Genomic DNA, 13,138 nt, shown 5'->3' on the forward strand with positions numbered 1-13,138 from the left:
GAGCAAACTGAGGGTGACCTGCCAACCGTCCAGTTTCTGTGTAACTGTGTAAGGTTGTGCCTGTGTGCGCATGCTGACGGCCCTGGACGCAAGGTCTCTGCAGAACTGGGTCGTTTCGTTCCTCTGAGTCTGCCCGCTACGTCCATCCCATTTCATCCCATCAATCTCAGACCGTTTTTGTCCCTGTTACTGTTGCTGCTTCGGCCTCTTGGCTGGGCGCAACGTAGGATTGCCAGACGCACTTCTTGCGTGTGCGCGCGCGTATGTGCGTAAGTAACGAGGGGCAATGGGCGACGACGAGGAACTCGTGTATGTAGGTCACGTTCTTTGGCGACTGCGCTCGGCATCGAGGATGTGCTCAGCAGAGGCAACCCATGTCACTGCCACTGCCAATGCCAACGCCCAGCCCAGCGCCAGTGCCTGTTGTACCTCTCCCACCGCAAGTTTCTCTGCTGCTGGTTTGTGTCGGTGTTTGTTCCTCTGTTCCTCGACAGGCTCCTGAGCTTCCCTTGCCTTCCGTTTCCTTCCCACCAACGCTTGCACGGCTTCGCTTCGCCCAGCTTCTTTGCCATCAGCGACGTCAAATCCCCCCCGTCCGTTCCACTCGTCGACCCCCCGGGACGGACCCAGATAATATTCATTAGTTTTGTTTTCGAGAACCTCCAGTCCGGGTCTCCGTTCTTGAGGCCTCTCATTCGGCCGCCCGAGGTCCACGAACCCGCCTTTTCTCTCACAACATTGGTTATGCCCGCTTGAGGGGAGACCCTTGAAAAAAGCCGCAACATCAACAAAACATCTTGGTCGTGTAAACAAACCCAACCCAGGCAATAGAAAGTAGTGTAGGAAAAAAAAAACCGCCGTCTGGTCGGTCCTTGGCCCAGACAACGCCGAAAGCAACCGTGGAACAACAGGCCTCTGGGCTTATCCTGAGAGCCCGCAACCTTAAAACCGGTTGGCAAAAGGTTCCAAGGACGCCACACCATTGCTTCTGCTCTAGAAGGGTGACCCCTCCTTTCTCTGTCAAAGTCTCGTCTCGTTCCTGCTCGGTCGGTCGGTCGCCTCTGATCCTTCCTCCGGGCGCATTTCTTGGTTTCCCCCACGTGCTCCATGCCAGTTGGGAAAGGAATGAGGCTGAATCAGGCGTAGCCAAGCGGGTTGCGGATACTCGGCGCAGGTCTGGCGGTGGCCTGGGCTCGCTGCGGTGTCTCTGGCCTGCCGCCGATGCGGACGCTGGCCCTTGTGTAGCTGGCTTTGGCTCTGCGGTTGGGGTGTCGGTCTGGCTGTTCTTGTGTCTCGTTTCCCCGTTCTCGTTTCCCCTCCCCTCACCTTGTTTCTCTCCGCTGTCCCGTTGGCGAGCATCTTGCACTTTGCGGCATTGTCAACAATAAGAGCGGCAAGGTCGACGCCGAGTCTGTTGGCTTCTGGGAGCTTCGGGTCGAGCCGAGCAGGTTTGCAATCACTGATTCAGACCCTCGAGGGCAGAGTGAGCGAGTTGCTGAAAGCGACGGGTGAGGCAGGCCGAGACGACCGCCACATTCTCTCTCCATCGATCCATCCATCCCCCATCCTGGGCCGTCCCATCCCATCCTATCCCATCCCATCTGCCTTGGACTCCGCCCATTCCGCTGCGTCAGCCTGTCGCTCCCACCCTTCATCTCGCCCATTAGATAACCCCCCGGCGCCGCTCATCTCGCTCCCCCTCCCAGCTGGGTCCAACACTCACCGTATGTTGAATGACATGACCGACGCGTCTTTGACCCTGTGGATTTAAGTCGTGTGCTCACCGTCACCTCCACAGACACTCGTCTCTGGCACCGAACCATTGCTGCCGCTCAACGTCGCTGCAGCCATCTCCTCCGTCGTCGTCGTTCCGTTCACCTGGTGTACGATCTATGCATCTCGACTGGTCTTCATTGTCGCTGTAAGAGAGAGGCGTCTCCAAATCGGGGGAGCGGTTTGCCGCCCGGCCTGCATGGTGGAGGAGTTCTTCTGGTCTGGCAGTACGCCCTAGCCAATCGCCAGTTGGACGAGACCGCTCGGAAACGACGACAGGCCACCACGATCAAGCAGTGGTGCTCGGTTGGTCGCAAGGAAAGCAGGACCTCGACGTCGACTCTGGTTGTGCAGTGCAGCAGAAGAACAGCCGTGTAGGAGAAGGACTGCGGGTGTTGTTGCAACTGTCGCAATGGCGTCGTATACAGACTTGCCGGGCTCTGCGCCCACAGGCAAGCTGTCGAAGTCGCGCAGCAAGACGGTGGTCAAGCCGATATTGAAAAAGTTGTCGCACTCGGAGAAGAATTCGCTCGACCTAGACCGTGGTTGGGATGAGCAGACGTCGTTTGGCAACTACGGTGGGAGCCTGGGGAGAGAAAGGGAAGGCTCGTTTGGAGGGCGGGACGTCAGCTTCAGCATCTCGGCTACAGAGCTCAACACTGGAAACAGCAACGGAAGGAGCAAATTCAGCCACGCGCGGTCAACCAGCGGCACCTCCCACGTCAGTATAGCAACCAACGGCAGCGGCCAGCGAAACGGCAGCTTCGTCCACCCTTTCCAGCAGACGCCGCGCACCTCGACACCGCCGCTCTCGTACGCCAATTCCTTGACCAGCTTCGAGAGGGAAACCACCGCCGCCGTCCCCAGCGGCCCTCGCGACTACTCTCCCACCATCACCGAGGACGACGACGACCTGCTCGACCAGCATCACTTTGGCAAAACCTCAAGTCACCAACGCCCCAACTACCACCCAACACCCCCCTCCTCCACTACCATCGTGAACAGCTCAACATCGTATCCCCGGCGCCCGTCATTAACCAGCCGTACGTCATCTTTATCCGACATCCACACCACCGGACCCCCCTCTCTGCGCATCAACACCAGCCGCACAAACTCCAACGCAGCCTCGTCGCGACTCGTCCACGTCTCAAGCCACTCCGACATCAACATTGTCGGCAGGAAGTCAGAGTCTGCCACGGTCTCCAGCACTGCGCCTACCTTTTCGCCATTATCAACAACGTCCCCTTCCACGTCAACCACCGCCATGTCTCCCCTGCGAACCTCTCTCGAGGGCTTCCGCCTCCGCTCCCGCTCTGAGCTGGACTCCAACTACCACCAGGAACGCATCCGAGAGGAGAGACGCCGCTGGCAGGAGAAGGAGCGCCTCAAGGACGCCAAGAAGGCCAAAGAAGACCAGCGCAAGCAGGAGCGCGCAAACCTGAAGGAAGCCCAGCGTTTTGAGAAGGAACAGCAGATGTTGCAACAAGAGCAGCAAATCCAGGCCAAGCGAGAGGCCAAGGAGGCTGCACGCAAGCAGAGCTTCACCAACAGCGCCCGCAACAGCTCCAGCGAAATCATCCGCCCTTCCATCAGCCGGAAGAAGACTGCCCCTGATGCCGAGAAGGTGGCCATGGGCGAGCTTGGATTTGCCGGTCGCAGCTACGAGAGTACCAACCAAGGCCAGGCGCCTGTTGCTGACCAGAGCACCTTCGAGGGTCCTCGCCGCTCCCTGACAGCCAAGCGCAAGACTCAGGGTGCCTGGACCAGCTTCGTCTTGTGGTTCCGGACTAGAATTCTGCGGCTGAACAACATGGCCAAGCGCTAAACTTCTCTCTACATATCTTTCTACGCCCACTCTTGATCTGTCACGTCAAGTTGCAGAGGACCCCTCTCTCAGGGGCGGATCCAACGCAACTTGACGCCACATATCTCAACCATCACGGAACATGATACACAAGCGACCGCTTCCAGCATGATTAAGACAGATTCGATCATCATGACACGGGCAGACAGAACTTGTCACCTGCATTTTTCACATTCACCATATACCCCCAAACACCACACACCGCCCTTTCACGCGCAATGCCTCCTTTTACGACATTGCCAGTGCCCTTTCAGAGGCTTGGGCACCTTTCATCACTATTTCACGCTCTCACATCCCACGATTATGAACGGCATTCACACGAAGTATCGGCATGGGCAGATGAGCAAAAAAAGAAAAAGGTTTCTATTTCCTTCGTTTTATATTATGGATCGGCATGGCGTTTTCGGAATCTTTGTCTCTCTCTCTGGCATGAGACACCACCACACATCACCTCCCCCAGGAAAAGGAAGGGAGGACACTCGCTTGGGTGCCGTTGGAAACGGCTTGGACAGACTTTGGAAGGCACCCCGACCTCGGCTCAAGGGCATTCGAGGAGGGACCTTTGGTTTGGGACGGCGTTTGGTTCGAGCGAGCGATCAAGCAAGCGAAACGGGCTCGTCTGGCCTAGAACAGGCAGACTGCTTCCTGCAGTGGAAAGCCGGGCCGTATGTAGAAGTATAGAGTCAATGGATTGGCTCCTTCAGGTCATACTCGATTTCTCCTCCTGCTCCCCATGTGATATTTCATCTGCTGAATAATGATGCCCCCCCGCCGAGCCAGTTGCGGTGAGGCTTCATCCCGTCGTCCGACTACAAGCCATCCGGTAGACAAGCTCTTTCGCAGAGGCTTCTGTCGAAGCATTCCCGTCCGCCGCGCGCCGCGTTAGCTTCAGAGCTTGCCCGTAGTGGGATGGCGGGGTAAATGTGTCAAAACACAAACGCTGACGCCCCTAGCGCCCACAAGCCGGGCCATCGTGGGAGTTCGTTGATCATGGGGGACCCTGGAATCGCAGGCGTCCCGTCGCGGGGCGCGTGTTTGAGCATCTTATCTGTTTTCCCGTGGCGAAACGGGTGACCTCGGCGCCTGTGACATTTCACAATGTAAGCGATGCAACCCCCATCTTGCGCCTTCACATCGTGGTATCTGCGGAGTAAGTAGCGTACTATGTAGGTCCCCCTTGCGATTAACACTGGAGCTATAATATCCCGGCAGAGAATGGACATGTTCGTGGTGATAATGGCTTGGCGGACGGGGTAGGCGCTAAGTGTTCTTCAGGTCGCGTGAGTGGTGTCCCAGACATCACAATCACAGTCCGACCGACGGGAGATCGGCTGGATGAATCGACCGACCTGGTGAGAGCTCAGGTACGTGTATTCCGTAGAGCGGTCTGGGTCTTATCGATAGCGCTGACCTAAGGTAAGACTAGAAGACTACCTAGGTACCTGATGAACTAAGGTACCTACCTACCTTACCACAGGCAGAGGGACGAATGGATATCAGACCGCTTGCAGCGTTTTCTGACGCTGGAGCGGTCTGCACGGCACGGAGACAGACTGCGGACGGGATACAAATAGAAACTTGGCATCAGATTTAATAGGGCCCAGTGATGGAAACAGCCGGGCTGCACATATCGGTGCATCATGTCCTTGACAGAGCCAACTCCCTCGTTCCTGAACGTGACTGTTATTGTATGAGGTGAGCATCATCTGGCCGTGCTGCATTGCTTACCTTACTTTCGTGTGCCTCACAAGCTTATTACCCAGAATATTCCCGACGGCTCGCACCACTTGCCATGCCGAGGCAGGAAGCTCCTGTGAAGATGATCATCCCTGCATTACCTCGCTGGTAGGCTATCGCACCTGCTGAAATATGGGGCTTTCAGCTGCTAGGTAAGCTCGGCGCCGTGAGGAAAGGATAGAGCTTCCACGTCTTGTGGCTCCAGTGGATCCCGAGTGCGTGGAAATGGGACGTGACGGGAGACACTGGCGTCGCTCCCGTACCAAACATCGACAGCCAGATCTGGAGCAACCTACCCAAGATAGTGCGAGCTAAGAGATCTAGAGCCCCGAATCTGTTTCGTTTCATCAACCATTTTCGCCCTAAAGGCAGACAGCCCAAGCACCCTGAGAATCCCACGGCAACCCAACGTCCGTCCGTTCGCTGATGAGGCAGAGACGACACAACCAACACACTGCAAAGCTCCAACTCTCCCCCGTCCTACCTCACCTTACCCCAAGCTCCGAAACTCTAAAGCTCCAGCCGAGCCTGAACTTCAAAGCTCCCGCCCCCAACGTCTTCCCAACGGCATCTGATGCCGGTTGCCTGAGCTGTAATAGCAGGAACGGTCATTTCATCCTGTGTTCCGCCTCGCGGTGCACTCTCCTTCAGCCCCTCGTCCTTTTTTTCTCGTATTCCACGATAGTTGCTTGACCGTCACCACTGCTTCCATCGCAACGTACGGCCCAGCTTCTCTGTGGAACGAAGGGACTAGAGAATAACACAGCTTAAACCTCAATTGAGTCCGGGATCATGGCTCCGAACCGCAAATACGCCAATTACCCCGGCGCCCGGGAGGGCCCGACCCAGGTCAACACCAACATCCAGAAGGAGGATCAGAACCCCGTCCTTCGCGGCTGGCCTCTAGTCGCTGGCTCAACCATGTACGTTCAGTCGCTCATTGTGACCCATGGCCCACTCACTAACCTCCAACACAGTCTTGCAAACTCCGGCGCCGTCCAGCGCTTCTTCTGGAGCAACGCCAAATTCGGTTCCATTAGGGACCTTCCAGGTCTGGATGATTACAGATACCGCTTCGCCGTTGGTATGCCCAGACCTATATTCTGTTGTAGAATCTAACTCAGTCGCCAGCCCGACGTCATCTGTCTCTCCGAGACGGGATCCCACCCGGACCCCATCCCCTTCTCAGCAGAAGTCACCACTCCGGCGCCAGCAGACCAGCCGGCCCGCTACCTCTCCAGCGCAGACTACCATGCCCTTTACAAGACGGGCGCCGTCACCCCACTCGACGTCGTCCAGGCCCTGCTGCCCCTGATCCGACGCGCCGAGGGCCACCCGCCGCCTCAGACGGGTCCGTATGCGAACGCTTGGGTGGCATCCCACGGCCGCGAAGACCTCGCCATTGACGCTGCCCGAGCTTCCACCGAAAGATGGCGCCGCGGCGAGCCCTTGGGACCTCTCGACGGTGTTCCCATTGGAGTGAAGGATGACATCGACGTGAAGGGATACGTCAGCCACAACGGCATGCAGTACCGGCCCGACCTGCCCTGGTTCAAGCCCGCAGAAAAGACTTGGTGGCCTGTCGAACAGCTCGAGGCAGCCGGTGCCATTGTTCTGGGCAAGAATGCCATGCATGAGCTCGGTGGTGGTCAGTCACAAACCCCCTTTCTCATCTAGTATAAGCGCAAGCTAACCTCCCACGCAGACACCAACGGCTGCAACGTGAGAAACAAACCCAGCTCCCATTGATTGCCATTGCTAACCCTCCTAGCCTCGTTGGGGAACGCCCACAAACTGGCACAACAAGTCCTACTACCCCGGCGGATCATCCTCCGGAGGCGGGTCCGCCCTCGGCGCCGGCATCGTCCCCATCTCCATCGGCACCGACGCCGGCGGCTCCATCCGCATCCCCTCCTCCTTCAACGGCATCTACGGCCTCAAGCCCTCCCACCACCGCACATGCGCCATGAACTCCTCCATGTGCGTCGTCGGGCCCCTCGCCGCCACCGTCTCAGACCTCACCATCGCCTACCGCCTCATGTCGCGGCCCAACCCCGATGACCCGATCCAAGGCCTCTACACCCCGTCCATCCCGCCCTCGCCCTCCGCCCCCAAGACGATCGCCATCGACGAGGCGTGGTGGTCCAAGGCCTCCGGTCCCGTCGCCTCCATCTGCCGCGCCGCCGTCGACAACTTCAAATCCCAGGGCTACTCCGTCGTCAACATCCGCATCCCCTACCTCCGCGAGATCCAGCTCATGCACTCCGCCACCTGCGTGACCGAGATGCAGGACCTCGCCCGCCACCGCCACCCGGACCCGGCCGCCTGGCAGTCCATCATCAACCACGCTAACAAGGTCACCATGTCCGTCGGCACCCAGACCCCCGCCGGCGACTACATGAAGTACAACCAGCTGCGCGACCTGCTCATGAAGCACCTCGCCCACCTCTTCGAGGAGAACCCCGGCATGCTCATCGTCACCCCCACCACGCCCCTCCCCGGCTGGCCCAAGCACCCCGGCGACGAGGCCTACGGCGTCTCCGACACCAACACCACCATCGCCAACATGAGCTACGTCTACGTCGCCAACGTCAGCGGGTGTCCCGCCGTCACCGCGCCTGTCGGCTACGTCGACCCCGTCCAGGGCGAGGGCAAGATCCCCGTTGGGCTGATGGCCATGGCGGAGTGGGGATGCGAGGAGCAGCTGCTCGGCTGGGCGCGCGAGGCGGAGACGTATCTACACAAGGAGGGACGGCAGAGGCCCGAGGGTTGGGTGGACGTGATTGAGATGACCAAGAACGGAGGTCTCGAAGCCAAGAAGAACATCTAAAAACAGTACGGCACTTTTCGTGGAAAAGAAAAGAGGGGGAAAAGGTGGTTGTGATATATCACATCATATTCTTGTAGTGTTTGGATAACAATAACCGGAATTCTATCAAGCGCTAAAGACAGTACAAAGAGGCAAGTAGCTGTCGCGTCTACCGCTCTCATCCATAATCGTTATCATCACATCGTACCAAATGAGCTGTCCCACCTGCTCTCAGAATGTGAGTCTTGTCCTCACTTGGCGAGGAACTTGGACGCCAAGCCCATAAAACCGCCCTTCTGCTCCCCCTGGCTCTTGAAGTACATCTTGAGCGCCATTTCGCCGGCCTGCTGGATCGCCGACTCCTTGCTGGTGCCCTCTGCGACCTTGCCCTGCGACTGACGCTGGTCGAACAACTGGAACACACACTCACGCGTTAGCCATCCCGTCTCCGGTGTGGCATGGAGAAAAAAAAGACTTACCCGACTAGCCTCCGCCATGGCAAGTCCCATGAACCCGCCCTGGCTCTGCTTCTGCCCGCCCGTCTCGCCGCTCGAGAACATCTTGAGCGCCTGCATCGCGGCCGCGGCACCGAGGCCCTTGTCGTCCGCCTTCTCGCCGTCGTCGTCGTCGCCAAAGAACTTCTTGTGCTTCTTGACGGCATCTGTTTTTACCAAAAATAGACATATGAGTATGAGTATCGCAACACATACCACAAGCAACAGAACTCCGTAGTAATGCAAGGATCGCAGGAGTGTCAACCTGAACGACAAAAAACACATACCGTCCTCATCAATATCTTCATTCGCCAACTGCCCCTTCTTCTGCGTCAAGGCGCCCAAGACAGTTGAGAACAGGTCCGCGTCGCCGCTGGAACCCGCGTGGCGCGAGGCCTGGTGGGCGGCCTGTCGATAATCGTCATCGTCGTCGTCGGGGAACGCGCCGCCGCCAGCGGGATAGTTGCCGCCATGAGCCTCTGCGCGTCGAATAATCAGCTTCGGGAAACTTTGTGAACAATTCTCATGTCTCTCTGCGAAAGCAAAGAAAAAGATACCTATGCGGGATCTTTCTCTCGGCAAAACAAGCCCCCCTCCCAATCCCTCATGAAATGCAATCTTGAGAAACCCGTGGAAGATCTGCAATAGATAAACCGATGTTTGGATGAAGACTAGGGGGGACCGCAGAAACCAAAAAAAGTAAATAAAATGCAAAACATCAAAAACTTACTGTCGCCTCCAGGAAGAGGTTGGCCTGTTGCGTGGTAATACACACACTATCGTCAGTAACAAGCTTTCTCGCTGGGTGAGGGGCGCGGGGTAATAGGGGGCGCCTGCCGGCACTGGGACACCTGGATGGCGGGGTAAAGATAGGTAGGGGAAGGGGAAGCTTGGGCAGCGCGTACCGTAGCCCTGCGAGGAGGACTGGTGCTGCGACGGCTTGTCGTCGTCGTCCTTGTTCAGGTACGCCTGCACCTTTGACTGCGCGAGGTCTGCGAGCTTGTCCATGTTTGTTATGTATGATACGTGATATGTGGTTGCGAAGATGCAAAGATATGAAGCAGTATATGTTCTTGTTAGGAAGAGAAGAGGGATTTACATGTGCCTGGGTTGCAAGCTCTTGTAGCTAGAAGGCCAGCCACGTCTCCGCAGGACAGACGGGCGATCAATTGTCTCAGGACACCCTGAGTTGGCCATGCACACCAGCAGCTGCGACGAGGAATATCCAACGAGCCAATGGCTGATGCGCGTTGCAGCCATAGAGGGGAGCAACATGCGTTTCTCAGCTGCCATGCCTAGCGCGCCCCGTTTCGTGAAGATTGATACCAGTGACGCAGCAGACCTGGCGTAAAGACTGGTTCAACAGCTCGCGCCTACGATACAAACGTCGTCTCCCGTCCGGCTTCGTGGGTTGACTGATGACCAGCACTGCGTGTGCCTGGCCCCCTCCACGTCTGATGTGCCTGTGCTACGGAGTCCCACCCGCCCCATTCAAGATCAACCACCATGGTCGCATCCGCAGGTGCATGCTCGTCCCGTCCAATCATGGCTTCCGTGCTGGGATGGCCTGATTTGTCCTGGATGCAAGGTCGGAGCCTGTTCAGCAGTATTCAGGGCTCAGCGCAAACGAGTTGTTTCAGGAACCTACCGGCCTTCCTGTAGACGTCTATGAGCAGCACAAGTGTGTCGATAGTGGTGGTCAAAAGTGCCTCTCAAGGCACCATACACTGTCATGTTCGACAAAAGGCCGAGGTCGTCCATGACTGGGCTTACTCACTCAGTGGTAGACAGTGGGCATGCTCACAGCAGCCGTGACCAACGGGACGCATAGTTGGAAGCCCCTCATCTGAGAGGCTCCATTTAGATATCACTTTTTCTGCAGTCCGTCCTGTCTGGCCAGGGTCTTGGCTGACCGCCAGTCGAACCGCCTCAAAATAGACAATTAGCCCGCGAGGGCCCGCCAAGCCGACAAAATTCGATGCCAGCAGCAGCATCAGGCTTGGCGGGCGGCTGGTAATTGAAAGCAACATGGCTTGAATTTCGCTGTTGAGACTGCCCATCTGAAATCTCGCGCTCCTTGTCCCATGGCCTGGTGTCGTGTTTAGGTATCTCGGTTGCTGCAAAAAAAGGCTGAAAACAAAACGGACGGCCGTATGTTCGTCATAGTCATAGTTGCGCCGTGCCCTCTTCCAGACGCCAACGCCGGAGGACATCATGAAGTTCCTCCGCCTCCCTCTCTCCGGGGGCACATGTCGATAGATGCGGCAGCGTCGACCCATTAACTAACTTTAACTGTGAGCCCCCGTGGAGTGCTCGACTGCCAGTGAACCCGCTGCATTATTGCTGCCGCCATGGCGGTTCTTCTTCTCCTTCTTAGCCCATCTAAGTCCGCAAGCGTTGCATAGCGTCTTGGGGCCACTCGGGCCTTTACGCCACTCGGGTGAATCGAGGGTACCTGTTTGACATCGTCAGAATGAACATCACTGTTGTCGCTTGGTTAAAATGAAGCCTACCGCAGTCCGTGCAGACGTATTCCTCCGAAGTCTTGAGCTTCTTCTTTTTGTCGCCTGTCCGAGGATCCCGGTCCAAAGGAATAGCAATTCCGGCATCGCCCTTGATCAAAGTTGGGCTTGCATTTCCTGTCGTGATGCCACGACTCCTCTCCCCCTCGATGTATCTCAACCCTGTCAACATCTCGATGGTATCGGTATGCGAGGCACCGCCCTCGTATCGAGCCATCTTGTCCTTCAGTGAGTCTGGACGACTTCCTGCGACACCCTCCAAAGCTTCCCGGGTGAGCGCGACGTTTAGTGCTGAAGTACGGTCATTGGAGTTATCGTTACGCGATACGCTCGGGGCGGAGGTGGTCATGGTGGTTTCTGAGGGAGTTACGTCTGATCTGCCTTCCTGACTTTGCTGCCATATCCTCTGCGACTCTTCATTTTCCATCTCTTCCTCCCTGCGAAGCTCAGCGATGCGCCTTCTCAGCCTCTCGTTCTCCATCTTGTGCTCGAGGAACGTGTCTAGCAGGCCTGCATTTTTTGTGGGGTACAGGCGCGACATCATAAACACGGCCTGACAGAAGGGCGATTGGTTGTGCGGGTTGGGGGCGAACTTGGCGGCGGCGATATGGGCATGACCGACTGACTCGAAGATGGCGTATTTACCATCCTTCTTCTTGAACCTAAAGAAGAGGCGCAGAGGGTTCCCTGAGGCAATCGACTCGTTCAGCTCTGCGACAAACACGCCTACGTCGTCTGGGTGTACGAGATCCTTGAGGAAGGTGTCGATGATCTCTTCGGAGGTGTATCCGGTTAAGTTAAGAATACTAGGAGAGACATATCGTATGCGACCATTGGCGTCGAGAATCTGAAGGAAATCTTTGAGTTCTTCGATGACCTTGGCAGGCCAGCCTCGTCGCTTCGTGAACTCGGTCAGGGTGCTGCTTCCCGCTTGTTGCATAGCTTGAGAATTGAAGCCGCCAACGGGCGGAGGCCCCCCTCCGACAACGCTGGAAGCGTCGTCGCCATTTTTCGAATAGCTGGTGTTCATGCCGGAAGGATCGTCGGTAAGGCCGTCGGGCATGGGGGTATTAACGAAGAAGTTGGACATTCCGTTGTCGTCGCCGGGGTTGTCGACGTTCATGGACATGGCATCGAAGTTCCCATATATTGTTGAGTCTAGGAGAGTAGACATCATGTTGGGGTCGGCTTCGGCCATCTGCATTGCGTCAGCACGGCTTGGGGAGCGGTAAGTAGCCATTTGATGGGGTTCAAAGGGAATGCGCCGGGGGTCGGCGGGTCAGGTGAAGGAAGAGGAGAGGTAAGCGAGAGTGGTGGAAGGGTTGGTTCGGTGAGGTCCCATGTGCATCAGGCTGTGAGGAGCAAGAGGAGGAGGAGCGGGCGGGTAGCGGGCGGGCAGCGGGCGGGGGAGCAACTAACAGCATCAAAGGCAGAGAAGTCTTGGGGCCCGAAGCCAAACATATTGGCTGGGGGCGGTTGAGGTGGTCCGTGAGACATGATTGTGGTGGTATTGTTCCAATACTGATGCTGGCACAGACGGCTTCTAACAAAGGCATTTGGCGGTTTGTGCAGCGACTCGGATGGTGCGCCGGGGGGCGATTGACCACTGAGATTGACGTCTTCGTAGTCCAGTGGTCACGGCGGCGGCGGCGGCGGCACGGCGCTGAGGTGCGAGTCCAGATAGATCTAGGCCTGGGCCTCCTGGTGGACTGTTGGCAGGCAACTCAAACCGCGATAAGGTATCGATGCTGGCTATCAGTTCCAGTGCTGCGAGGTATCCGTCGATAGGGTGTTCGATTGGAACCGCACCATGCGCACTGCAGCGCGACAGAAGCAGCAAGCAACGCAGCTGCAACAGCAGGGCCCAGTAAGCTGCACGAGCACCAGCGACAGCTCTTGCGACGACGGCTGGTGAAAGCGACTATGCCTATCTGCTTGC

At 57.2% G+C, this 13,138-nt stretch overlaps 4 protein-coding genes across 4 annotated transcripts; 2 read left to right on the forward strand and 2 right to left on the reverse strand.

The window, feature by feature from the left end:
• Window positions 1–2,185: 2,185 nt before the first annotated feature.
• CGCS363_v010758 (uncharacterized protein) lies at window positions 2,186–3,598 on the forward strand (the record flags this gene model as incomplete). Its single annotated transcript, XM_036642607.1, has 1 exon — window positions 2,186–3,598. One exon carries the CDS (start codon window positions 2,186–2,188, stop codon window positions 3,596–3,598), a length of 1,413 nt encoding a protein of 470 aa, XP_036492287.1.
• Window positions 3,599–6,166: 2,568 nt separating this feature from the next.
• Window positions 6,167–8,204, forward strand: FAAH-0 (Fatty acid amide hydrolase; the record flags this gene model as incomplete). Its single annotated transcript, XM_036642608.1, has 5 exons — window positions 6,167–6,297; window positions 6,352–6,454; window positions 6,506–7,022; window positions 7,080–7,096; window positions 7,146–8,204. The coding sequence occupies 5 exons, from the start codon at window positions 6,167–6,169 to the stop codon at window positions 8,202–8,204; spliced, it is 1,827 nt and encodes a 608-aa protein (XP_036492286.1).
• A 230-nt stretch (window positions 8,205–8,434) lies between these two features.
• CGCS363_v010760 (uncharacterized protein) lies at window positions 8,435–9,685 on the reverse strand (the record flags this gene model as incomplete). Its single annotated transcript, XM_036642609.1, has 4 exons — window positions 8,435–8,596; window positions 8,663–8,844; window positions 8,965–9,156; window positions 9,583–9,685. The coding sequence occupies 4 exons, from the start codon at window positions 9,683–9,685 to the stop codon at window positions 8,435–8,437; spliced, it is 639 nt and encodes a 212-aa protein (XP_036491744.1).
• Window positions 9,686–10,965: 1,280 nt separating this feature from the next.
• CGPB (Cutinase gene palindrome-binding protein) lies at window positions 10,966–12,660 on the reverse strand (the record flags this gene model as incomplete). The annotated part of the gene is made up of 3 exons (XM_036642610.1): window positions 10,966–11,132; window positions 11,191–12,397; window positions 12,619–12,660. 3 exons carry the CDS (start codon window positions 12,658–12,660, stop codon window positions 10,966–10,968), a joined length of 1,416 nt encoding a protein of 471 aa, XP_036491745.1.
• Window positions 12,661–13,138: the final 478 nt, after the last annotated feature.

The sequence above is a fragment of the Colletotrichum siamense genome (genome assembly GCF_013390195.1).
Source record: "Colletotrichum siamense strain Cg363 chromosome Unknown KSG_Cg363_contig07, whole genome shotgun sequence".
NCBI classification, from domain to species: domain Eukaryota; kingdom Fungi; phylum Ascomycota; class Sordariomycetes; order Glomerellales; family Glomerellaceae; genus Colletotrichum; species Colletotrichum siamense.